At 33.2% G+C, this 27040-nt stretch overlaps 1 protein-coding gene across 1 annotated transcript; it reads right to left on the reverse strand.

Moving 5' to 3' along the window:
- Positions 1 to 1031: 1031 nt before the first annotated feature.
- On the reverse strand, positions 1032 to 26518 carry LOC128992133 (lysosomal acid phosphatase-like). The gene is made up of 9 exons (XM_054415564.1): positions 26430 to 26518; positions 25669 to 25769; positions 21682 to 21788; positions 20244 to 20348; positions 16076 to 16312; positions 15311 to 15520; positions 13762 to 13921; positions 2814 to 3019; positions 1032 to 1217 (listed from the first exon to the last, which is right to left on the reverse strand). Exons 2-9 carry the CDS (start codon positions 25688 to 25690, stop codon positions 1056 to 1058), a joined length of 1209 nt encoding a protein of 402 aa, XP_054271539.1. The 5' UTR covers positions 25691 to 25769; positions 26430 to 26518; the 3' UTR covers positions 1032 to 1055.
- Positions 26519 to 27040: the final 522 nt, after the last annotated feature.

The raw sequence follows: 27040 nt of genomic DNA on the forward strand, positions 1-27040 counted from the left end.
AAAATCCATTGGTGGTTGGCGGGATTTGAACCCGGAACCTCGGGCACCGAAGCCCCACCACGCTTTACATTATACCAGCTCCCATACGTTGTAGGTCTGAAGTAGCTGTTTTTGTAAAAATCAGCTGTTGTAAACTTCGATTGTAAGCATTCGCATGTATCAAAATTATGTACCGGTATCAATTATTATTTTTATTGGTTTTTGGGTTATTTTGTTGTCACAACAAAGTCACAAGATTTCATATAGGTACTTATTTAAGATCTTATTTACTTTTGTCATGTAAATGTTGCTATGATGGAATATGACATTCCCTTTCACATTTTTCTGGTGTCCATCTTTCGTAGGCTTCAAAGAATTTATCGAAGGTACAAAGAGAAGGGCAATCACGCAGATGAAGCACTCTTGTCAATAGTTTGACATATCAATCTTATAATGTAGACCTAAACTAACACAATCATAATTTAAAAAAATGAATGAATCACTTAAAACAACAAATTTTTTGCATTCACAAAATTTAAACAAGTTTGAAGTTGTTCTAAGAGGTTGTCTTTACATGAAAATTAGTTTATGTTTTCTAACTTGCTTAAACAATGGTGCAATATGACAAATAGTTCAATACACAGGCAAAAAGTGTCTTTTAACCCTCGCTCATTTTCATTTGTGAAACTTGAGCTTGGATAAAAAAGTCACTTTACAGTAATGAAATATACTTTTATTTGTCCATACAGAAATTGGAAATTTCTAATTGTTTAATACTGTGTAGTCTTGTGTGTATATTTCTTTGGGCTGTAACCGCTATGGTGTAAGATTACCACTTGAGGAGTATGATAAATTACTAAAATTACTACTAACCATGAAATTATGATTTATACTTGAGCCAGGCTTGTGTTAACATAAGGTGACAATCTATGCAGTTTTCCATGGTTATACTTCCTTACATATACACAAGAAGGGAAGGGGATGTTTTAGGAGTATAATGGACAGTAAAACAAAGTCACAAGATTTCATATAGGTACTTATTTAAGATCTTATTTACTTTTGTCATGTAAATGTTGCTATGATGGAATATGACATTCCCTTTCCCATTTTTCTGGTGTCCATCTTTCGTAGGCTTCAAAGAATTTATCGAAGGTACAAGGAGAAGGGCAATCACGCAGATGAAGCACCTCTCTAAATGCTGATCGATTATTGCGCTGAAGTGAGTGGTAGTAGACAACCTGTTGAAGCAAAAGAGTAAGAAAGTTTAGGGTTGTGTGTGAAGATTAACCGGTATCCACACTCCGGTCCACACTAAGGCATAAGTATACAGACACTCAAAATATTTTTGAGTACCAAGGTGTTAAAGTGTCCAATTTCTTGTCTGCCTTCATCAAAAACCTGTGTGTTTTAAAATTCAAACATATCTTAAAAACTACTCTAACCCCGGCTTGCCTGTTCAAACTTGAAGAGTACTTTGGTTTAGAGTTTTAGTTATTTTAGTTTTACTGCCAGAGCCATCTTGATTGTTTTTTTTTCTTTTGACAATTTGTCATGAACTTTGTACCTATTTTTAACGACAATAAATAATTCATTTCTTTAACTTAAAATAAACTGTATCAGCAATCTGACACATACTTTCTCCGATTAGCATGAAAGATTCACACACAGACATCACTTCAAAAATCACTTTTTTGAGTTCAGTCCCCCAAATAAATGTATTTACCCAAAACATAAACTCAAATTTTTGACAAAAACAATATTTCTTCCACTATGTATAGGGGGGGGGGAAGTAAAGTACTATAGTTTACTATTAGTGATTCACATTCTATCTCTATTACCGAACGACATCAATTTTTCAACCCGTCGAAACAAGATTTAAGTCAAGAACACATATGGAGATTCTAAACTAGGTATATTCTAAACTAGGTCTACTTCTTTCTTTTTTTGCTAATTTCTCTAAGGTTATTTCAAACAAAGTCACTAATGACAGATAAAAATTGCTTCACTTTATCTATCTTCGGACTGGTAAAAGACTAAAAAGAACTGTAGTACTGTCAAAATGCTATTTTTATCTTTTTATCCTGTTGGTTTCAAACCTAAAGCTCAAGGACCTATGATGCACATGGGTGCAATTACGGGTGGCAGTCTTCCTTCTGCGCTTCCGTGGCTGGAGTTCAAACTGGAACATGAACGAAGGGACTTCGCCGCAGCAGGGTTCGGTGCTAAGAACATTAGAAACTCTGACACCGTTGAGAAATCCTATACACTGAGCAACACCAATTTCAAAGCTGGATACCAAGTTTCAAATAATCATGACTCTTAACATTACCCACGCTCTACTGGCAACACCTCAGTCATTATTATCATTAATCAAACATTTTTGTTTCATATTTTTGTATTTGTTTATCTATTTATAACAACCTTTTAAAATGGCATGAATGAAGAGGTCATTAACTTTGCGTTCAGCTTAAAAATGAAATTTGGTTTGAAACCTTTAGATGCCCAAAAGGAAACACTTGACATCACTCAACATGGCTACAGCAATTTTCAACCTTATGTGTTAAACATGATCCAGAGGATGAAAATGTTTAAACTGTATCTTTGGTCTGTTTTGGCCACATGAGGAAAAAATTGACCAATGCTGATTGGGGTAGTAAGTCTAACAAAAAGCTATATAAACTTCACTCTCCAAATTAGATTTAGGCAAAGAAACACTGTGACATCTCTGTTATCCTAATCATCAGTGAAATATGTTAGCGTTATCCATATACCATATTTTAATTTGTTTTATCTCTGATTTTCACCTTAAAATAACAGCAAATAAAATAACTCACTTGAACAGTAAACACTCCATTTTCTTCATGAAGCTCAAAAGCCATTCCATCCCCAGCTTGAACTTCAAAACCAGGATCATCAAACCCGAGGGCCCAGCGTAGCGTGAGGATAGTGTCGTCGTGTGTGTTGTGGTACCTGAATAGTTCTTCAGTTTTTCCAGCCTTTTTCAATTCAAACTGGTTGTATATACTGTTGAATAAAGGACCTGAAAATGTAAGCACGTCAAATCAATATAGTTTCTGATATTGACATTATCGATGGGTGTGAATACAAAACATAAATGTCTATGTATTAGTATAGTCAATGGTATTAGTTATTATTGTAAAACTGTTGGACATTTTTATTTTATGTTTTAAACATACAGTAAAAAATTACTTTACCATCTAAAGATTTTGTGTAAATTGTTTAGTGACAGTGACATATGTAGTGCCCCCGGTCGGAATTCCACACTCGCGCCATGAACTGTCCCGAATTTAAATAAGTGTAAATAAAATAGGATAGTGGGTTTTTAGTGACTAAGTGATAGTGATGTGAGAAGAAACAAGAAACAGCTCCCCTTGTGGTGAAATGTACATAGAGCGTTAACTTATAAATTCATCAAGAACCTGGCAATCAAAAGGTAAACAAGGGAACAAGCCATTTTACTGAAGGTCTTGTGGTGAGATACAGACCCGGGACTAATTGACTTTTTTGTTTTAATGTCCCCAACAAAACATCATTCATACCAATATGAATGTGTGTCAGTGAGCATAGTAAATCAAGTACTTAATAATAATCATCCCATTTTTATAGTACAAACTTGTGAACTTATTTTTATCAAAATGAGTATATGAATCTGCATAATCAGACTGTGAGAACAGGGTTTTACGGGGTACAAATTGGTTTCCCTGTTTTTGGCCCTTAAAACATAAAATTTTACAATTTATTTCCAAATTATTTTAAGAGCTTAAAAAACAGATAGTTGAGGATATTGAAGTTAAGTTGCACTACTGTTATTGTATAAGGGGGAAAAAACTGAACATTTAAAATTCCTATGTGATTTTTATCGAGTATAAGTAGAATAACAAAAATTAGCATGAATATATTGATCACATTCCCTATCAACAAGCATGGTTGGGCCAACGTTGGGAATTGGTTGGCATGGTTGGCAAATGGTGGGTGGGTTTGCCAACAAACTGCCAACGTTAGCCCAACGCAGTATTTGTGTTGTTGGCCCAACACTTGTAATTTCGTTGGGCCATTGTTGGGGAATTGTCGTGGTATTCCACCCACAATGCACCACGATGGGCCTTCGCTCTAGCCAGCCAAGCCAAGCCAGCAGTGTTTCCATTTGAGGGATAAAAATCCCTTTCTAGGGATATTTAGGGCCTTCGAGGGATTGAAAAGGGATTGAGGGATAACTAGGGATAATCAGAGAAATTGAAGGATTTTTTAGATTTTCTAGGGATTTCAGGCCTTTGACTTTATAAAATTGAAATATTGATAAAATAATACATTTTGGCTGTAATTCAACAACGTCAAGGACCTATTTTGGCTAATTTTGCAAGGTATTGACACCGTAACGCATTGATTATACTACTTTTTCCCCAGATTTTGGTAACAAATTGATTGTAGAAGATACTCCTCAAGGAGTATGTTTTATCTATGGTTGTAGCATAGACTAACCGTTTTATCTATGGTTGTAGGTAGTGGTAGTGACGTAGTGTTTCAAAGTCGGAACAGACAAGGGGAAGAGCCAACACTGCACGAAACAAGCGAAGGACAAGTCGGTCGGTGGAATGTAATGGCGGATCTAGATTACTGTATTTGTTTCTTAGTAGCCCTGTGCTATGTGTCAAAAATGTCTAATGTTTGTTTTCGTTTTGATTTTGTTTGCCGGTGATTTCTATGATTTTTTTGGTTAAAGTAACTTGGTGTAACCTTTTCACCAAGGCATGGTGGCCATGTTTGAAAAAGACTAAGTTTGAAATTTGGACACTTGAGTAACATTTTTGAAACAATTGTAATTACTTATAAATAAAAATTATTAGTTTATAAAATGTCAAAAATAACTAATTGTTTCATTTTTTTAGTTAATTTATCTTGTTTTGTACCACATAGGCATTTTTTAATCACGGCTACCTTTAATTCCAGGCCGGAGGCCGCGGCCTTCGAAGTGGAAACGTTGCAAGTATAGTGTTGTAAAAGGTGTTTGTTTGGAGAACGCTAAGCTAATGATATTTATGTATTTTTTATAATAAATACGAAAGCTTGGTTACTGGGCTATGAAAATATTGACTCCACATTGAATGTATAGAAATAGATTTTCAATTTATATTGTTTTGGTTTTCGATTCTACATTATGTTTTATTTCCATGTTAACTTATGGGACGTCTGGAGCTAAACAATACTACGGTACTAGCAACGTTGCCAATTCTATCAGGCCGCGGCCTGCCTGGAGTTAAAGATGGCCGTGGATTTAATGGTGCAAAAATGTTTTTTTATATAGTATTACTTTATAAATAATATGGGATATTGAAGAATAATACCACCAGTTACCATATTTTAGCTGGCTATACATGATATCCATTGGTATTGCTGCAAAAATAATAAGTTATCTAGATTTGATGAAGAGGGATAATTGGAGGGATTATTAAAACACGGACTAGGGATAGCTAGGGATTTTTTGACGTTGACCCAGGGATATTTTTTTCTTGCGGATGGAAACACTGCAAGCCAGGCAGAGAGAGGAGGGACTGAGGGAGTAGCCATCTTGGAATCTTGGATTTTGTTTTGATATTTGATTATTATTCATTCGATTTTACTCGTGTCGGTCGTGTCAGTGTATTAAGTTAAGTTATTTTATGTTCTATTTGTGTCACTGCTAATGTTTTTCATCTTATAATTTACGAACGATAAAATCCTCAACTTTTCACTAACGAGGTAAGATGATTTTTTATAACTAGCCTAGTTAAGGTCTAACAACAACAACATAAACTTAGGTACCGGTAGGCTTATTATTTATCTTAAGAGTTATAACAAGGCAGAGTTAATGTTGCCTTGGTATTAAGTAGGTACGTAAGTTGATAAGATGTCTTGCTTTGGGGTTTTTTTTGGAATGAATCAATGTTGTTGAATACAAGATTAAGTTAGGCCTATTCATACCTTTGAAGGTAGCCTAGAGAATAAAGTTATTTAAAGCCGCGTTGGGTACAGTTTCTTAACTGGGCTATGCTAATATTGATTGAAACTATCGAATTGAAAAAATATTGATTAATAATCAATATTTTTAAATAGGCTATATCTATTATAAAATAAAACTATCATAACCTAACCTAACCAACCACACTTGCTGATCGTTAAAAATCGCATGTAGGTTTACTAATCGGATCGATAGTTTCAATCGATATTAGCATAGCCCAGTTAAGAAACTGTACCCGCGGCGTTTACACCGGAGCTTGGAACAACATGTTTGGAACTTTTTGTTGGTAGTCCTAGGCCTAATAGCTTACTTGTTTCTAAAAATAAGTAGGCCTATAAGTTAACTTACTAACTTACAGAACAATATTAAACTAGCCTATTGAAAATTAAAAAGTTACAGAAGCATTTGTTCCAAAATAATCTATTGAGTATTGAGTCTACATGAGTGTGGTTTTTTTTTTTTTTTTTAAGTTTTCCTTTTTGCTTTTTCTCTGCTTTGTTAATTTTTATATTTTTTTCTCCGCTGCATGTTTTACAGTTTTGTTTTGCAGTTTTTTTATTTATTTATCTATTATGCATGGTGTGCTCTTTGGACATTGTTTTGTGAATCAAGAGGAATGCATCTCTGTTTTGTATTTTAGTTTAGTGTTAGTGACTTGGCCAATTGTTATAAACTGAACGGCTCAATAAATCTTGAATCTTGAATCTTGAAAAATAATTTTGTCCTTTTGTTTGTAACACCCCTCGGTCTCAACCCACTTCTTGTGGGAAACAAATTTTCTGTTGTGTCTTAAACACTAAACCACTGTTTCCAACATCAAAATGTTTCTGTTCAAAAAGTTGTGTTCCTTCTTGATTTGTTATCACACTTCCTTCCTAATTCAGGTGTAAACGCGGCTTATAACTTACTTAGGCCTAGACTTCCGTACATCTGTTGTCAAAAAATAACCGAATGGAAATATCGATCGATATATCAATTAGGGTTAAGGTTTTGTTAAGTTAGTTACTCAATGAACTTGCAAGAATCGTCAAATAGGTCCAAGCTTACTTAAGTTACTTAATAGGCTTGGTTAAGTTTACCAGTGGAAAAAAATGTTTAATTGTCCAAGCTTGCATTGATTTTTAGTCTAAAATTACATTGTTAATTTTCTTAACCCATCACTTAAGTTATAGGCCTAGGCCTACACGTAAATAATTTAGGCTACTCTGGTTTGTCCGTGACCTAACTTACATTTGATTTGTACTTAAGTTAGAGTAGGCTCTTAGGCCTACCGATATGGCAACTCTAGGCCTATCTAAGTAACCTAGCTTATAGGCTACGCTAAACTTAGCTTTAAAATATGCAGGCACAACTTAAACTTACTTAAGATTTTAAGTTAAGGTTTTCCTTCACAGTTTGATCGGCATAAATTAAGTTATTTGACTTCCCTCTTTATAAATATAGCCTAATGTTTACTTTTTACCCTTTGTCTAAGTTAGATTTGTAAACTTAATTAATCCCCTTTGGCTTTAACTAACATCCCTCACTGTCCCTATCTAGGCTAACTTTAAGGCTGCTAACTTAAAGTGATGTGACGAGTCAAGTACTTTTCTGACTCAAGTCAAACTCAACTAACTTAGAATCAGACCTCTAGTTTCTCGTTTGAGTGGACTCGTGGTTAAATCGAGTTGTCAAATGAGTCAGGCTCAGGCTCAACTTTGACCAAAATGGAGTGTTAACGTAGTTTCCTAAGTTGAACTCGTTTAAGTTAGAGACACATTGATGTGTATTAAATTTTTGAGTCAAGTCGGCTAGTTTTGTATCAGTCTGGTAATCTCAACTTAGGTTAGGCCTATGATAGTTTCACGATTCTGACTCGTTTTCAACAAATTACATGCTGTCAACTGGGGCTACTTTGTACAAATTTTTCTGAATTTTTTTCCTGCAGCAACTTTTTCATTTGATCAGACTTCAACATCGACAACGTCTCATGGAAATGGAGTCCTGACTTCGACATGTATGGTTACCTTTAATTTTTATATTGCTTTGTGCTATTAGTTACTCCATGCATTTAGGAATTAGATTACATAGGCTTATTTAAAATTCCATAAATAACAGACTTTCTGGTTGATAGCATTGGAACTACTTAAATTAACAATTTACTTAACCAATCAATCATTAATTAGATGCGTTAAGTCATGTTAAACTTTAAATGGTTTAAAATTTGTAGTTTTGAGAGTTTTTGACAGGGCCGACGCAATATTATAGATTTAATTTGAAAATAAAAGTTTTGATTTGATACCAACACTTCGTCGGTGTCGTTGATTTAAAAACACGATCAGTAACACAGTGTTTTCCGTGGTGTTAAAAAATGAGACAAACTATGTTTTTATGATTATAACAATTAAAAACACATTAAAACCATGTATAATCAATACAATTGTACATGAAATCAATTAAAATGCTCGCTTTACATATTTAAAAAAATATAGGCTCCAGCAAACAAAACAACATACAGTACTCAGTAACATATGTTATACCAGTACATAAATTAATACAACCTATTAACCTCATGTATAAACAATACAATTTTATATGAAACTAACATAAACTCTTATTTTAAATATTTATAAATATATTAGCAAAAAACATCATCTGTGACTCACCGAGTCGAGCTACGTGACTCTTCAGAGGCTTCAATTGATTAATAGGGGTTTTGCGGGGGAGGTGTGAGATCAAAATAATGTTCAATCGGTTCCTGGAAAGATGCATGTTAGGTACTTCTAAAGCTGCCGGCTGGCAATATCTCATATTAAAAAAAAATCTGCGCCTGTGGAAAACTCGCTGATGTCACTGATAGAGGGTTAAAATGCAAATTATGTATTTAGTAATATCGTAAGGGGTATGTTTTATCTATTGTTGTAGGATGCTATATAAATAATTTGTTGCGTCATTCGTCATTGATTCCTCTGCTGCCTTTTTATTCAAGTAAACTATTTTTTGTTGGTCTAATAAATGTATCTTGTGGTTTTTAGGTTCCAGTGGCAATGTTGATGCAATAGCACGGCTTCTCGTCAAGCTCAATGATCGTATGAGAAACGTCGAAAATATCCAGAAAGAAATTTTAGAGAGATTGAGCCCAGATAACTCAGAAAAATCAAATTTATCGACACCAATTGATGTACCGTAACACTGCCTTGTGGTTCTGCACTGGAGGTTGAATCTTTGGATAGGCCTACATGGCCAGCAAATGAGGACAACGTTCTAACTTTGGTGTGTAGCTGATTTATTAATATTAAAAATGCATACTACACAAACTAACCAATGGTAAAACTATCTGAGAAAACTTTTTACTGCCACTCATCTAATACAGTAATAACAGTTTACTGGCCACATTTCTTCTATCAAACTTAGCAACAGAAAGTCTGGTTGGTAAAACAGCAGATACAAAATTTTTTTATTGTATAATATTACTGTATATATGTACTGTACTGTAATATTACTGTATTTATGAACTAACTCAAATTCCAAACTCCATTTAATTATAATATTTGTATAATTCATAGTTACATAGAATGAATTTTAACCTCAATTTGGTGGATACTTGTGAAATGGCTAAAGTATGTTAGGTTCATAGGAGTTTTTTTTTCAGACAAAGCATCTCAGTCTTATTGGAGGCAAGAAACCGGCCAACGTAACCAGACAAATTCTTGAAAGGCTCTTCACCAACGAAGTTGCTACCCAAAACAATTGGACCGGGAAGAACAAAAAACTCCCATTGAATGATCTGGCCATTATGAAATTATTAACATGTGAGTTAACTACATTATTGAGTTTCTTTGTAAAGCCATTATACACAGTGCATTAACACGTTCGCTGCGGCATACGTCAAACAGGCGCTCGCCAATTGCGGCAAGGCCTGGACGAAGACCCGGCGCGCCACCGAATCAGCGATCGCAATTGGCTTTCAAATATTTTAGTCTGATGAATTACAAAAGAACAGCAGTGATTGTGCTGCTTAAGTGTGGAGCTATTATCCCTTGCGGACCGACCGCCACCGCCCACCTGGTCCACCACTGCTTGAGCGAACACCATTACCGCAACGATACATTGAACAGCCGGAGGTTTCGGTGGTGTAGTGGATAGCGCACCGGGCTTATAAAACAGAGGTAGTAGGTTTCGAAACCTACAGGAGGAATTAACTTTTTGACTCGATTTTTTCATTATCAGCAAGTTTGGTTGGTTTGGTTAGGTTATGATGGTTTAATTTTATAATTAAAAAATTATATAATTGATTTTGAGACATTTATAATTTTATTTTATGAACAGAACTATTTTTGTTATTAAACCTTCAAACAAAATTTTCATTATCAGTGGTTAGTTTGGTTAGGTTATGGCAGTAAAATTTATTTAAATTTAACCTACAAATGAAAAGTTTTGACAACGACAGTGATAGAGATAACAATTTCCCACGAACAGTTCGGCTATGCACGGTATGATGCGTTCTGACCGGCGCGGTGGTGGGCGGTGACGGTCTGACAGCAAGGTCTCGTGACGTAGTTCACCGAGACACCCAAGGGTAGCAGCATTGACTGGATCATTAGCCAGTGTCTTTGTAATGTGGTTAGAAGAAAGAAAATCTCTGAAACTGGGACAAAAGCATTGCCAAACAGGATTTTACAGGAAATTTTACTTCCAACCTACACCAAAATATTTTACCAACAATGACAAACTTTTACAACGCTAGCTCCTAGCGCGCGGTAGGCACGTTGTATAAATACAACACCCGCAGCGAACGTGTTAAACAGTTTATTTAACAGTATCAAATACTTTCCAAAAATAAAAGTTCATAAAACTCTTGAATTATCTTCTTGGTCTTGTTAACATGACCTTCGTCACCGGAGATTATTGAAACAACCTTATCTATCCCCAAAATTGTGTGAGCGGTGACAGTCGGGCATCCCCCCCAACCAAACATCGGAGGTGTTATTTATGCCTCTGTATTTATGAGAAAAGGGGTTTTAGCTTGTCTCCAGTAACATGATTGGTAAGACCTTGGCCATTGCTGTAGGCTACATTATGGTAGGATACAAGCTACTCGCCAGTGTGTAAGAAGCCAGCGAGTTGGCGAGTGCGCTTGTATTTGTTCACACTGAGCTTGTCCACTCGCCGACGTGTACAAAGACGCCGGCGAGTGCGCTTGTAGTCGTTCACACGACGCTTTTTCACTCGCTCAGTAGCTGGCTTGCACCAAATCCTCCGACATATTTTAATAACATGCGAACAAGCACAAGCAACTGTGTTCACACTGATGGGCTACTTTACACACTTACTCGCTCAAAAGCTGGCGAGTTGGCGTGTAAAGTAGCGGCTGCGTCAACTTTTTCCAGAGCTTTTTTACAAGCAGCTTTTGAGCGAGTACGTGTCGTTCACACTGAGCTATTTTACTAGCTGCGTGTATAAAAGCCGGTGTGTAGCATGTAAACTCGCCCCGTGTGAACGAGGCTATAGTCTTCTTTAAAATGCAGCTTTTCAATTCTCTCATTGATTCTTCAGATCTAATATAAACTATTCTTTATTTTACTAGCTGCGTGTATAAAAGCCGGCGTGTTAGTCTTCTTCAAAATGCAGCTTTTCAATTCTCTCATTGATTCTTCAGATCTAATATAAACTATTCTTTATTTTACTAGCTGCGTGTATAAAAGCTGGCGTGTAGCTTGTAAACTCGCCCCGTGTGAACGAGGCTATAGTCTTCTTCAAAATGCAGCTTTTCAATTCTCTCATTGATTCTTCAGGTCTAATATAAACTATTCTATAGGTTTCGTGAGGAAGAACAAAAAAATGGAAGCAGTCTCCGATGATGAAGTGTATTCAATAGCAAGCCAGTGGTCTCGCTTCACCAAAGATAGGGAAGGAGGGCGGGAAAGAAGAAGATTGAATGATAGGCCTACCTAAGTTTGAAATGGATCTCAAACCCTCCCTACCATTTATTTTTAGTTACCGGCATTTCTTATACTGTTAGTATTTTTTCTAGTGTTATGAATGTTATGTTGTTGTGAATATTATGAATATGTTAGACCAAAGGATGTTTAAACATGAGTTCTAAAAAATGCCTTTTATATAAATACCTCATGTGTATAGTTTTAAGGTTTTTTTAACTGTCAAAATATGTTAAAACAATCAAAATTTTAAAATTTTCATAAATTCCCAATATTTGAGAATCTTTCTGGCCTAGGTCCAAAGAAATACTGTATTCCCATTTTATAAGTTCCCTCCCACTGGGAATATTCCCGTCCCATATCACTAACTATTTTGCAACATGAACATGTATATCTCAATAGTAGAAACAATTTTGTAGTGAAATTAAGTATGTACTTGTTTAATATTTATTAAATATTGTTTTTAAATATTTTTGTTTTGTTATTTTGTTCCTTATAGAAACCTAGGCATCGAGTATGCCCAATCTTTTTTTGGTATGTTAAATACAGCTTTTATAGTCTGCAAAGGACTAGTAAGTCTTTAATGGTTTTCCAATTACAGTCAACGTTTTTGTTAGCACATGTATATAAATAACCTTTTTGTACATTCAGTTTTCAAATTAGAATCATTTTATAAATAAGCAGTTTTTTTTAAGTATATTTTATATAATCTCAAAACTATATAATTAAATCGTTGAAACAAATGTGGCTCTAATTTACTTTATTATACAAAATTAGCTCAAGCTCAATTATATTATATACATAAATAAAAAACTATATTTTTTTCATTAGCTTTTGCAGCTCAATGGTAATTTTGTAGTCCATCCATGTGTGTACCCAGGCTGAAGTACCCTAGTTAACTAGGTACATTGGCCGAACGTAGGCTGGTGGTTAGTTGGCCCAACGTTGGCTAGTGGTTAGTTGGCCTAACGTTGGCTAGTGGTTAGTTGGCCCAACGTTGGCTAGTGGTTAGTTGGCCTAACGAAGTATTCAGCCGTTGGGCCTTCGTTGGCAATTGGTGGGTTGGCCCAACGTAGGCAAGTTGGCCAATACATACCGTTGGCCAACCGTGGGAGACAGTCGTTGGGCCAACCAATCCCCAACCATTTTTGTTGATAGGGTTTACTGTATTAGGCAAATTAATTTATTACACATTATACAGTACTATAAACATTCAATTTCAAAACACACTTTATCACCTTCTCTTTAGCATCAATCCTGTTTAAAGTGCTCTTTAAATCTAAATTTATTTAAATAGAGTAATAATCAAAGACATTTTAAAGGGAATATTTTAGGAAAAATCCAATAGGTCAAATGAAATACACTTAGTCTGCAGGTTTGCTAGGGCGAGGTATTTATTTTTTTTAATGGTTATTCAGGATAGTTATTTATTCAAAGGTGAAATAAGTGGTAAAAATAGCTTTAAATTGTAGTATTTAATATATTTAAATCCCAAATGGCACCGAGAACTTCATAATTGTTTATTTAGCAATATATCCTAATGTATGGTTGAATTTCTTCAGAATTTTAAATTTGTGTCATAAAATAGCTAGACAGCTAAGTAATTATGCTCATCTCATAATCAAAAAACTTCTGGATAATTTAAACAAATTAGTAGTTTTTTATGGTTTGAAACTGGACCAAACTGTTCTTAATCATCTTTAGCTAGACTAAAGAGAAAGTTCATCTTAGTAACAAAGCTGCAAAAATCATCTCACACCATAGTCCATTCTACACTTGCATTCAAATTTAGGTTAAACTATGCATCTAGGTGGCCTTTCTAACAATTATTAACAATGATAAGCTTACCTGAGTAAAACAAGAGCATGAGTTTGTCTCTATCAAGCCATTGAGTTTTGTAGAACCAATCGACCATTATGGGCCTCATCAGGTCGGGGTAGAGACGTTTTTTCCCAAACTCGCGTCGAGGTTTAGTTGCCCAAACAGGCAAGCGAAGACCATTCAGATTCTGCATGTACAAACAGTTAAATGGACTAATATTTATGTAATAAAACCTTCTGGTAGTATTATAGTTACATTATTTCATCACTAAAACCAAAACCTAAAGTGGGAGTAAAAAATACATCTACGGTCTGTGTAATGAATTATATTTTTGTAAAACCCCACTATTCTATTCTTTTAAGTTAATCAATTGAAAAAGCGTAAATTTTGTCCATTGTACACCTTTATAAAATTAGCACCCAAAATGGTTTCCTTATTGTTTTGCTTATACTAACAGCTGTTTTGTAATTATAACCAATAGGTGTTACCCCCTCAACACAATTAATACATTCATATTAATTACTGAGAACAGATCAGTTTGTTGAAATGCTGTTAGATGTATACATTTTATTGAAATAAACATCATCACGGGATGATAAACAGAAACAAATTTCAATAACGACATAATACTATTTTTGTCAATCAGTACTATTTTCTTTGGCAAAATCAGCAAGCAATTTTAAAAGTCATAAGCACAGCTGTCTGGTGGGGAGAAAAAATCGCTACCTTAGCCCCATAAAACATTATATGAAATAGCCCTTTTTGGCTGCAGTATTACAAAATAATATATTACACTACAAGGAGTGGGAGTTTAAGTTACAAACAAATTACACTATACCATCTATATAGTAATGCACCTTCTATAATAAATAACTTTTCTTCAAAATTAAAAAAAATGAGTGATTCAAACTGACAAAATATCTGTGGTGGGCGAATCTCTTCCACGGGGGGGGGGGGGGGGGAGGTAGCATTGTTGAGGTGGGGGTTGGACTGGTAAATTTACTGTACTCCAGCTGACTTTACCGGTGCCTTTCTGTAAACAACAACTTTACAGAAACCAGCTGCTTACTGCGTAGTGTGGCAAAATACGTTTATTGTCCGAAAAAGATTTTACAGTATCTTGATTGCATGGAATCTGCACTATATGGGATATGTGCAAGAAAGTAGTTTTCATGAAAAAAATTTACCTATTTTAGTCACGTAAATGAATAATGGTATAGTTTTTTTGTTTTTTTTTGTCTTTGGACACTAGACATGAGCCCGGAATTGTTTTTCACATTACTTCAGGCTAGACCTAGGGGTTACGGCATTATCACTTAGATAAAATCCATTGGTGATTTGGCGGGATTTGAACCCGGGACCCCAGGAACCGGAGTCCTGCGCTCCAACTACTAGACCAGCTCGCTCCCCCAGTAATGGTATAGTAACAATAAAATAAATAACAATTCAATATTTGAAAAAGGCTCAATAACCAGAGCAGCCATACACCCATCATTTTATTGGTATTTACTGTACCTACACACACTGTATTATTTAGATAAGTACATATAACCTTTATTTGATTGAAATTACTTACCTCAAACTCTAAAATATCAAAAATTTCATAAGCAGTGTCAATTGAGTTGATATCTTGTCTTTGAGTATGAAGTTGGAGTAATTTGTAAATTGGAGCACGACTTGTATCTTTATCTTGTGCCTTTATCACATCAACTCCCTTTTGAATCATTTTTCCAAACCTTGGACATTCCTTAAGAGCAAGTTGTGGAAAATCAGGATCATTGTAAAACTGCAATCAAAATAATTTAGCCATTAGACAGATTTTGTACAGAAATACAAATTGATTTCACGTGTATGCAATATGCTACAAAGGAATTCCCAGCAATTAAGCAAAATATAAGAGAAAAGATTTTTAAATTGAAACTTTAAAATCTTGCAGAACAATCTTGCAAGGTATATGGCATAACATTACCATTTGAATTCAGTTTTTCTGTATTTTTTAACATTCAACTTTTTTTAACAAAACTACTATATAAAAAAACCAAACTAAACCGATTGTCTTGTAATCTTGTACTTTACAAATTTCTGAGGGTTTTCTGTGTTCAGTATATAATGCAACTATGTGAGTAAGACAAAAATTCAATTCAAAAAAGCTTCTTAGTATAAAAATTATTTACTACCATTCATTAGTTAGTTGTTTAGTTACACATATTCTTTTTCATTAGGCTATGTAATTAAAACCTGGAATTTGTATACTACGTGAACAATATAATGTTATAATTTAAAAGGCCAAACATACTAGTTTATTATTCTAAGAGTTTGGAAATACTAGTATTTTACTTGCATAGACTTTATCAAACTCTCTCGTATCCGTCCATATGGGGATTGGTTGCCATTTTAGGTCTTTCAGAATAGGCTTTTTTGGTGGAAAGAGTCCAGCCATTACACTCAATGCTGACATGATTGTCCGGGTTTTCTCCGTCGAACTTGCTCGTACTTTATCCTCTGAGTAATCTTGAACTAAGCTTCCGTATATTTTGGATAGCTCCTTGCCTACCTCATACATTTCTTCTTTCCCTGCCTGTGAAAAGAATTAAGTCATAAATACTTTGCTTCTTGTACCAAAACTTTCATTACACACCATTATATCCTGATGTGGATTTTTCTTCTCACTTTAAGCTATCTCCGTGATAAATTAAATTTTACAGATTAAGATTAAATAGATATAGATGTTACACAGAGAAGTAAGATACAGAGGATACAAGCTTATGGGGCAACCAAGCGCCTTTAGCTCTGGCATGATGGGATGAAAATGTACTTGTTTGTACAGAGCAAGAAGAGCCCCAACGGCAATGGCTACTTAGCATTGTTGTACAGCAGTTGTAGCATACAGGGTCTTCCTACAGCGTGAGCGCTGTAGTACATGATGGCGAAGGGGGATGATTAGCATGAGGGGATGACGAATACAATTTTGTCTAGACACCAGTGACCGGTGGTAGACACCCCTTAAGTGTACCACTGAATATATCATCTGTGATTACATCTCTGTGGATACTATTATAAAAATTAAAGTTTTTTTTTTTTTTTTGATATTGATATCACCTTATTATCTATATGAACTTTGACTATTAGTCAGTGATTTGACTTAAAGATAAATACTTGATTTGAGATTGGGCAAAGTTTATTGAATTAAATAAAACTGACATGGTTTTATTGCATTTGAGTTTGTTAACAATGTATTAACACTAGAGCGTAAAGTAACTCTTTTCGACCCCAGCTCAAGTTTTTCGCTGATGCAAAGCTGAGGTCGGAAAATGAGCGAAGGTTGAAAAGACACTTTTTTGCCCGTATGATGAATTATATTTTTCGTCATATTGCAACATTATCTAAAAAACTAAATTAGAAAACAAAAATATTTGTCATGTAAAGATGATCTCTCAAAATGACTTCCAACTTGTTTACAATATTGCTAATGCAAGCAAACAGCTGTTTAGTAAGTGATTCGATAATTTAGTCTATTACGATTGTGTTAGTGTAGGCTTATACTAGTGATATGTCAAAGTATTGCCAAGAATGCAAAGATAAGCTACAACCAATTAAATCAATCAATACATAATTTCAATACATGCGATTGCTTACAATCAAAGTTTACAACAGCTGACCTTTACTCCAAATAAGGGACTAAAAAGGCTTTTTGCTCCCTTTGGAGTAAAACAACTACAGTACTTTAGACCCGCAACGCATGTAATAAATACCCCCGCCACAGCAAACCTGCAGACTAAGCGAATTTCAACTTGTCTGATTACATTTTTACTAAAATATTTCCATAAATAAGGCATAATTATTCCCAATTTAAATAACATTAGATTTAACGAGTGCTTAGGTTTGCTGCTACGGGGAAGGTAAAAGTGTTTTTTGACCATGCGTCAATAGTATAGCATGAAATAAATAAATTTGCCAAATTTTATCAATATATATCCATAAACAAGTAAACTACAACAGTTTTAATTTTCTCCATAAGAATAACATGGGAATTTTAAATTACACTATTTTTGAATTTTCTCCGTGACTGTTAGGCATACAACAGCGCTTCAATATACTAAATTATTTCTTTTTTTTAAGCTCTACTAAATAGTTTTAAAAGAAATTGCAAAATTTTTTGTTTTTAGGTTCAAAAATGGGAAAACCCCATTTTTACCCCATAAAACCCCATAAACCCCCGTTTCCATGGTCCGATTATGCTGGTTTACGAACTCATTCAAATAAACGTAGATTTACACGTTTGTACCAAATTTCTTTAAAATCGGATAATTTTTGCTCGAGTTATCGCGCTAACGGACACACACATGAGTCTAAATTTAAAAACGTACGTTTTCAGGAAAAGCACTTTGCAAAATTGTTTCCCCTTTTTTCAAAACTTTTATTAGTTTTTTTATTTCATTAACATTTGAAGTTTCATAAAATGTCCATGGTAACGCAATATCTTTGGTAGTTTTTTTTTTAAAGAGCATCTTTAGTGGAAAAACACAAAATCCTGTCACGACCATAACGGACGTTTAAATGAATATTAAAAATAGTTAATATTATTTTTATAACTATGTTTTGCTATAAACTAATTTACTTTTATGACCATTATACAATAAAAAGGTCACTGAGCTATTGGTACCTATATTTGGTCTTTCTATAAAAAAATAAAAAATCTCAAAAAATTGAAAAAAAGCCAATAAAATCTTTTTAAGTTTGTATAACTCCGAAAAAACTTACCTGAGACCCGAAAAATCGTTATGTTAGTATAGAGGTGTGCTTCCTTTGTGTATAAAACATTGTAATATGACGATATTTTAATTTTCAAAATTTTTATGATAGAAATCATAAACGTGATGGTCAGGGACAAGCGGTACGGTCGTGAATTGTCTGAAATAATCTAAATCTTTCTAAACAATCCTTCCATTATACTGTTGGTTTTGGTTATAATAAAAATAGGTGTTTTAATTGAACTAAACTGTTCAATTTACAATTATATTAAAGTTATTGTCACGACCAAACACACTATAATCCATAAGGCTGGATTGGTCATGAAAAAACCCGCAATGGTCGTGAAACTTTGGTCGTGAAATTACGTATTATTTGGCTCTGTTCTGGTGGTAGCCCTGCACCTCATGTTCGAGGATACAAAGTGGACTTATAGGTTAATCTAGCAATTGAAATATCTTATAAACAAAAATTAACACCATGTCTACTTCATCGAATGACTACATACGGTCATGGACACACCAAAATTACAAAAAACACAATCTTTCCTTTATTAATCTTGTAATTCCGCCTTTCAACTCGAAACGACCGGCACTACAATCCTGATGTACACCCCGAACTAGTCTCTAAAACCAACTGACTCCATCGACGCCAGCCTTGCCACTGTCGTGCTCCAAAGTTGAAAATTTTTCCCAAATGGTCGTGACGCCAAATCGAGGGACAGACTTATTTTGTCACGGAAGTCAGTTTGCAATGACAATAAAATTATAATATTCTCCTTTTTTGTAAGTTTAATAACCATTGATGACATAAAAATATGGCTTTATATATTTTGGCATGAATAATTAGTCTTAAAACAGCGTGAAAGTTGGAAAATGTACCCTAGGGACACGTCATGGTCGTGAATTTCGAGACTTTAAATATACGAAAAAAATACCTAGAACCTATTTAAAACTAAATAAATGTGTGTAACATGTTGCCCCCGTCCCAAAAAATATAAAAACACATAATAATAAACTACAAATCCAGTATCTACGAAGTAAAAGGCCAGGGACATGAAAACGTACGTTTTTAAATTTTCACTCACATATATAGTATATAGGCCCCCTAAATATATATATATCAACTCAAGGAGGCCACCATTGGGATATCGGAAACGGTAAGAATTAGAGAAAACTTTAAACGGGGGACATTCCTTTATTTTTTGTGGCAGTTAAAAATATGATTTTAGTTTTTCAAAATTCAGCCGCCATTTTCCAAAATGGCGGCCAACTTTGAAATTTCTTATGGAACAACCCTACCCTGTATTTTATCATGATTTCGGATAGAACATGCAATTTAAAAACTTTTTTATTCTTGACATTTTTTCGATAAACCCACTCGTTTAGGAGTTACAGCCTATGGAAAAATGACTTCCAGTGTACATTTTACATCATGTAGCTCCAAAAAAGTAGGTTTATAGCAAAAATGCGAAGAGTAAATAAGTCAAACAAGTCTTAAAATTGCATCCACATTCCATTAAGACCATAAAATACACAGTTTTCCACTTTTCATGTTTGCCGCCATTTTGGAAAATGGCCGCCATTTTTAAATAATAGAATTAATATTTTAACGAATTTTATGGACTTCTTGGAATGTGTATGCAATTAAAATAAACGGTAAATGCTAAAACGGCTGTTTTTGCTGCAGTATGACAACAAATATTTTAAATCATAGCATATTTAAAATTATTAGAATATTTTTTACTGCTTGAAGGTTACCTTTGTAAGTATTCCAAGTTTTTCAAAGACATGGTGAAATTTTTGTTTGTTTTCATCTGATGGATATGGCTCGTAGAGAGGGGCCCTGATTCCATGTCTGAAAAACTGACACAAGATGTTTCAAACTTAAAAGCACACCTTACAAAACTTACAGTACGTAAAAGTACTCTTAATTTCATAGTTAAACTATGTAAGTACTACAAATCTACCCAAAGACAAACCTCAGTAGTCCATGTAATGGTAAAGTAAATGGTTCAAGTCTTGCCGTAAACTAATTTTTGAAGTATGTGTTAAAGAAAGATGAATGACATTTTATCTACTAGGACTAAATAAAAACACAAGACCAGCCTTGGCTATCCTGTTGAAATTTTATAAATCTAACAAATACAAAAAATAAAATATTATTTGACCTAAACATAAAATATATTGACAAGTTCACCCAATACATTAAGAATACAACACTTAAAAACAGTACTGTACTATACCAAACAGCTTTTTCAGTATAACAAATAAATAAATTATTAATACACTGTTTAACATAAAAATTGTATATTTCGGTTTAAATTGAAATATAGAATTTTTACAAGAATATTAAAAATTGTGTTAATACAGCTAGTAGTTTATTTATTTGTTATAATGAAGAAACATTATAGGGAGGGAAACTTATGGTTAAGGGACTTAAAAACCTACACAACTAAGTTCATTGACCAATCTTGAGAGGTTAACTGTAAGAAAGGACCATGAGGTCCTAAGTTCGCCTCAATAAAGAAGGATTTTCATTTCATTTTAATTTCATTTAATTTAATTTAATTCTTAAAACACGTTAAAGAATGATGAAGGAAATGAAAATCTTAATATAAACACTTCCAACAAATTAGAAGGAAGCAGAGACAATGCTTGAAATGAGTAAAATTTTCATTTATAGTAGTTTCTGTAATATAGTAGTAGGCTTTGACTAATATTAAAGGTTGCCATTTTAAAATAAATTATCCTATAAGGTCCCTTCTACTTTAACATATGCCCCATTTTTCATGGCGATTGTTTGAAAAAATCAATAATATAAATCCTTGTGTAAAAATAAAAATGGTGGATATCTGGTAAACAAGCTTTTTGGGGAAATATCATTTTTAAATTTTTCATTATTTTCGCCCACAGTTTCCTGGAGTTTGTCACTTACTTATTGGACACCCTGTAGTTACTCTTTTATGAATCGGAGAATCCGTTCCCATGTTGAATTGCAACCAATTTTTTTGCAAAAACAAACTTTGTTAAATTGAGCCATCAGCGCTTTTTCATAATTATTTTTCAAATCAGAAAGGTCAAATTAAAAAAAAATATAGCTTAGTTTATTATTATGACCATATATAGTCAGTATTAAAATCTATAAGAGAAAACAAAACTTCAACAGTATTATGAAACAGAAGAGTAAACTACTTACAGCATAGACATACCGCAGGGAAGTTACTTGATTATCTTTTGATGAAGAAAATGTTGGTAGGCCCATTGTTAGTATGCTGTTTACACATGTCAATAACAGGGCTATACCTATAAAAAACAAGAATAATTCTGACACAATTGCATGTAAGTTTGTGTAACAAATCTCTGCTAAACCCATCCTCCTCTAAAAATTTGTCACAAAGTCTCTCACTTATCTAATATAAACCGACTCAAATTTTTGCAATACTTTTATATAACTAACATAATAGTTACCAAACACCTGAATATTTAATTGTGCTAGATCTATATTTCAGGTTCTAATAAAAATTGAGCATAAAAAATAAAGGGACAATTAGGGACTATTAGGGACAATTTTATATTTTAAACAATTATCCATCTATTATATTGTAAAAACGACAGGTGGTTTTGGTTTGCATATGTTTAAGGTTAAACGTAAAAAGTAGTACACCAACTGATTAAATTTTTCTCCAAGGTAGGACTATGAATACCATAATACCCAGGCCTACTTATAGGCCTACTTGTAGCTCCTAAAAATTGGGGGAAAGCTGTTTTAATCTGCTCTGGAGATCCTAAACAAGCTAAAAATGAGTTTGCCACGGATTCTGAAGTAAGCTAAGTGTATGGGAGGCAAAAAACTAGTGATTTTGTTTATTTTTTAGTTTTTTGCTTATAACTCAAAAACAGTGCATCCCACAAAAAAGTGTTTTCATACTTTTCCAAAGAACATTAAATTTTGCGTCGAATGATGTTAAAATCATTAAAATCGGTTCAGTCATTCTGCTACAACAGGTCGTCAAAGTTCAGTAATTTTAACCGAAAACTATAGCATACACTGCCATCTAGGGGAACACGCTGATGTAATCATCAAGAATAGGATGGCAAGGAAATTGTTTAAATTACTGAACTTTGTTGACCTCTTGTAGCAGAATGACTGAACCAATTTTAACGATTTTAACGTAATTCAACGCATAATTTAATGTTCTTTAGAAAAGTATTTAAACACTTTTTTTGTGGGATACACTGTTTTTGAGTTATAAGCGAAAAACTAAAAAATTAGCAAAATCTGCCTAGTTTTTTGCCTCCCATAACTTCAGAATCTGTCGCGAACTCATTTTTAAATTATTTATAATCTCCAGAGCAGATTAAAACGATTTCCAGCTTTCCACCAATTTTTTGGAGCTACAGCTCTTTTTTGGGCTAATTTGCATGGGCTATAGTGGGAATCACTGATATTAGTAAGTACTAGTTGACGCCATTCGTAAATTAATATATGCCTTATTAATGGGTTATTTCATTTACTTTGACAAACATTTAGACTTCTCTAGGTCCTCACAATTAAATTCCCCTTGGGTGTCCAAAGTTATGGAAAATCTTTTGGAAGCAAACATTGGTTTGTCCCCATGGCAAAAATAAGAAAGAAACAGTCTTTAAATTTACACAATTTAAATGCATTTACTTTGTTATTTTTTGTTGACTTTGATCACTTGTTTTTTAACCACTCATTTATTTATAAACTTGTAGCATGGGGTGTGTTAAAACAACTGTGAACATACTATCTATTCTTGTTTTTATTGCTTTGCAATGTAAAGAATAGTTATCAACTGCTGTGTAAACTTACATTCTTCCACTTGTTACATGATTGCTGTTTGAACACAAGTTATTAAAATGTTAGATCTATATAACTAAGTATTGAATGTATTGATGCACGTTTTTTCAATCAATATGTATCTTAAGTACTTTAAATAATTGTGTGTGTATGTCTGTATTTGAGTGTCGATGTGTACAGAGCTACAGAATGTATACTGTGATCTGATTTTGATGAAATTTGGTGAGTGGGTACTAATCCATGGTATCTCCAGGCGTTTGTTATTTTATTAAACAAACAAAATGGGGGTTTGTGGATTTTTAATGGCGATTATTCCAAATACACATAAATAACTAAAAATACTATTTAAAATTACTCAACAAATTTTGATGAAAATTTAGTATGTAATAGTACTTTTAGCTCTGAACAAAACTGTACAACTCCCATTGCTGTACCTTTTAAATAATGGAAAAATCAGATAAAAAAACACTAGATTTTGATTCACAGTTTTGTATGTTAGTCTTTTCAACTCCAAACCAAATGGTAAAACCCCCACTGCTTAAAAAAATTATGGTTCCAAGGTTATTGCAACTCTGTGATTTTCAACATAAAATATAAAAGTTACTCCCATTATTATCCTTGGGCAAGGGATAAGGGTTACTGACAAGATAATCGGAGAAAGTATGTGTAAGATATAAGATTATTAATACCATTTATCCATAATATGTTGTTATAGGCATGGCCTGAAAATTTTAAATGTGAAGCCGTAAAAACTAAAATTTATTTTATTTTAAAATTACCTTTGAAAAGAAAGGTGGCAACTAAAGAGACTATTAAAATACATTACAGGACATTGACAATAGAGCTGTGCAAAAGTCTACTAATATATATTATCCTGTTTCTAATTTTAAGACTTGAAGAGTTTCCACTTTTATTTTGTATAGACTTTTTGTCAACTTTAAATTGTAATTAATTAGGATTTTGGGGAAACCGCCATATTGCTCAAAAACTTCTACATGACATAAGCATGTATTGAAAGTTGTGTAGCATGTATTGAGGCAGTTTTGGCCTTGCTCGCACACCTGTGATCCATATAATTATCAACTAAAGTACCACAATAATTGTCAATGTCAATACTAGGCTTACAGCTTACTACTAATCATCACTGCTAAGCCTGCTAAGTGGATCCAGCCAAACTAAATACTCAGTTAAATCCAATGAAATCCAATAATCATACACATTGTAAAAATGATTACGCTTCTGCTACTTAGTAATTAGTAAAGATTTAAATTTCCAATAGAAATTTGATGAAAAAATATCATTTATTAGAGCTGGAGTGAATTCAAATGTAAGGTGAGTTCCTAATGAAGGGTGATGTGTCATTAAAACATTTTTCAATATTTGATCCATTTTGAGAGCAACCTACCTTTTGTCTAATATTTAAAAATAATTATCCTTAAAAAAACATGTGTATGAACAGATAATATTCAATGCCTATGTATGATTTTTGTATATCATTATTTTAAGGTGTAGGTTTAGCTTCAATTTATTTAATACTAGCAGAGTACCCGTCCTTCGTACGGGATTAGCATATAAGTATAAAATGCTTATTGCAGTTATACTCAATCTTTGAGTTTGGAATGGGGGAGGGCACAGTTTGATAAAATTAGCTTCTTTAAATTTACAGTAGTCTACCACATCTACCATACACATCTACACATCTACCATAGCCATAATGTTCTACCACTTCGCCTAAACAATAGAGAAAAATAAATTATCAAAAATTCGCATAATATCACAAATTATTCATTAAATTAAAAACATAAACATAATTATAAACAATCCTACTTTGACAGATCTCATTGCGAATCACAGTATAAAAAAAAATTGAATGAATAAAAAGAATGATTTAAAAGGGTCCCTAAGTTTTACTAAATAACTTCTTGATCAGCATTGTACGTGTTAGTAAATTTACAGAAAGTAAATAAAAGAAACATCTTATAACACTTAAAACATATATTTACGCTTATACTGTTACTCATAAGACGGTAAATATACAAAAAAGATGGTAAGTGGTGATCGATTTCGATTGGACACTCCAATCATCATCAGACCCAATAGGCATATTTGTCTTGTGAGTAGTATAAGCGTAAATATATGTTTTAGGTGTTATGAGACGTTTCTTTTATTTACTTTCTGTTGAGTTTTATTACCTATTTCATACATTTTTCAGTAATATTTGAACTATACTACTAGAAGAAAAAATTAAAATTTCTTCAAAGAAAAAAACTTTGATTTGATAAGTGTTGGGTTTTGCAAGATATGTTGTACGAGCCAAAATTTGCTAACCAGATATAAATAAACAAAGATATTGATAGTTACCTATCAGAGAAGGCCCCCACATGAGGCTGGTAGCGGTGTTTACTAGGCAAATTCTCCTCTGCAAGTACCTTACACCACCACACTTGTAGCTGGTGTCAAAACTAAACAAACACAAACTCCATTAAATTATACGTGAACACATTATGATTTATGTTCATGGCAAATTAATTTCAACATGCAGATGACTTGCTGTTTGGCAAGTGTGATGTGTTTTTCTATGTTTTAAAAACTAGGTATTGTTTATATAATTTTTGGCTTGTAGTGAAATATTTGTTAACGTAAGAAAACTGAACATTTGAGTTGTAGTTTTAAATTAGTAGTTAATGTGTAACTGAAAATATTCTTCAGAATTAATCATGTACAGTTTCTTTGGTGAACCATTTTTTTAGATAAGGGTGAAAAATTGCAAGCATATTTCTCAAGTTTTACAATGTGGTTTCATTGAATTAGGGTTGTATCTAAATGATGAGGTAATAAAGAAAAAATAATGAAACCAAGCATACACCACACTATGTTAACAAATTACTTTGGATTCTAGTGTTTGAATCCATTCTATATAGAGTATTGTAACTACTAAACTTTTCTGACAGCATTTACAACTTTTCTCTATTTAATAGAGACGGTTTTGATGAAATTATTGAAGATGATATTTAATAAATTAAAAAAATAAATTAAATTTTTCCAACAAACTAAATTTTTCTTATTATTAACATACATTATTTACGCAAAAAACTTAATTATTGAAGACATTTCATTCTTACCTAATTGAAGGAGAACAGTTTTGGTTGTATGATATTCAAGTCGGCATCAAAGTCATAATACCTTGATGATACCTAATACAGTTTTGAAGTTTTGAATGACATATCAATCATTGACTTAATGATACCTTATTAAGACAGTCTATTAATACACTTGACAGTTCATATAACAAGATTAGCAAAAGCACTTGAAGTAAAAACAATGTCTTGGCAGAAATGTTGGCAATGTCTACAATATATAAATGTTGACAAGCGTTCATTGTTTCTGTATTATTTTATAATGTTTCAGGTAAAGAAAAGAAACATAAATTATTATTTTACTACAACCTTGTTAAGTTTAGACACAAGATAAGATTGAAAAATATTATGTAAAACAAAGTGCAGTAAAGACATCTTTCTAAATGTTTAACATTGTTCTCAGAATTGCTGGCAGAAGTTTTGAAACATGTTTTAACGTTTTTATTGTTGTTAAGAGTGGACAGAATACCCATTTTAGGAGTAAGAGTAAAAAAATGAGAAACATAAGTTAATGATCTACGTATTTTGAAGGTTGAAACCATAGGTTAAAAATTAAACCTGATACATTGTAAACATTTCATAACATTCCATTTTGT

Source organism: Macrosteles quadrilineatus, unplaced genomic scaffold (genome assembly GCF_028750875.1).
Source record: "Macrosteles quadrilineatus isolate MER2022 unplaced genomic scaffold, UCM_ALF_1.0 Scaffold_4__1_contigs__length_99947679, whole genome shotgun sequence".
Taxonomy (NCBI): domain Eukaryota; kingdom Metazoa; phylum Arthropoda; class Insecta; order Hemiptera; family Cicadellidae; genus Macrosteles; species Macrosteles quadrilineatus.

What these genes read in the sequence shown, in the direction of transcription:
- LOC128992133 (XM_054415564.1), bottom strand. Translation starts at nt 25,690, where the DNA reads ATGTGGGGGCCTTCTCTGATAG. An exon ending in AACTTGGAATACTTACAAAG is followed by an intron (nt 16,313 to 20,243) that starts GTAACCTTCAAG and finishes TTCTTTTCACAG; the next exon opens with GCAGGGAAAGAAGAAATGTA. An exon ending in TTGATATTTTAGAGTTTGAG is followed by an intron (nt 13,922 to 15,310) that starts GTAAGTAATTTC and finishes TTGTACATGCAG; the next exon opens with AATCTGAATGGTCTTCGCTT.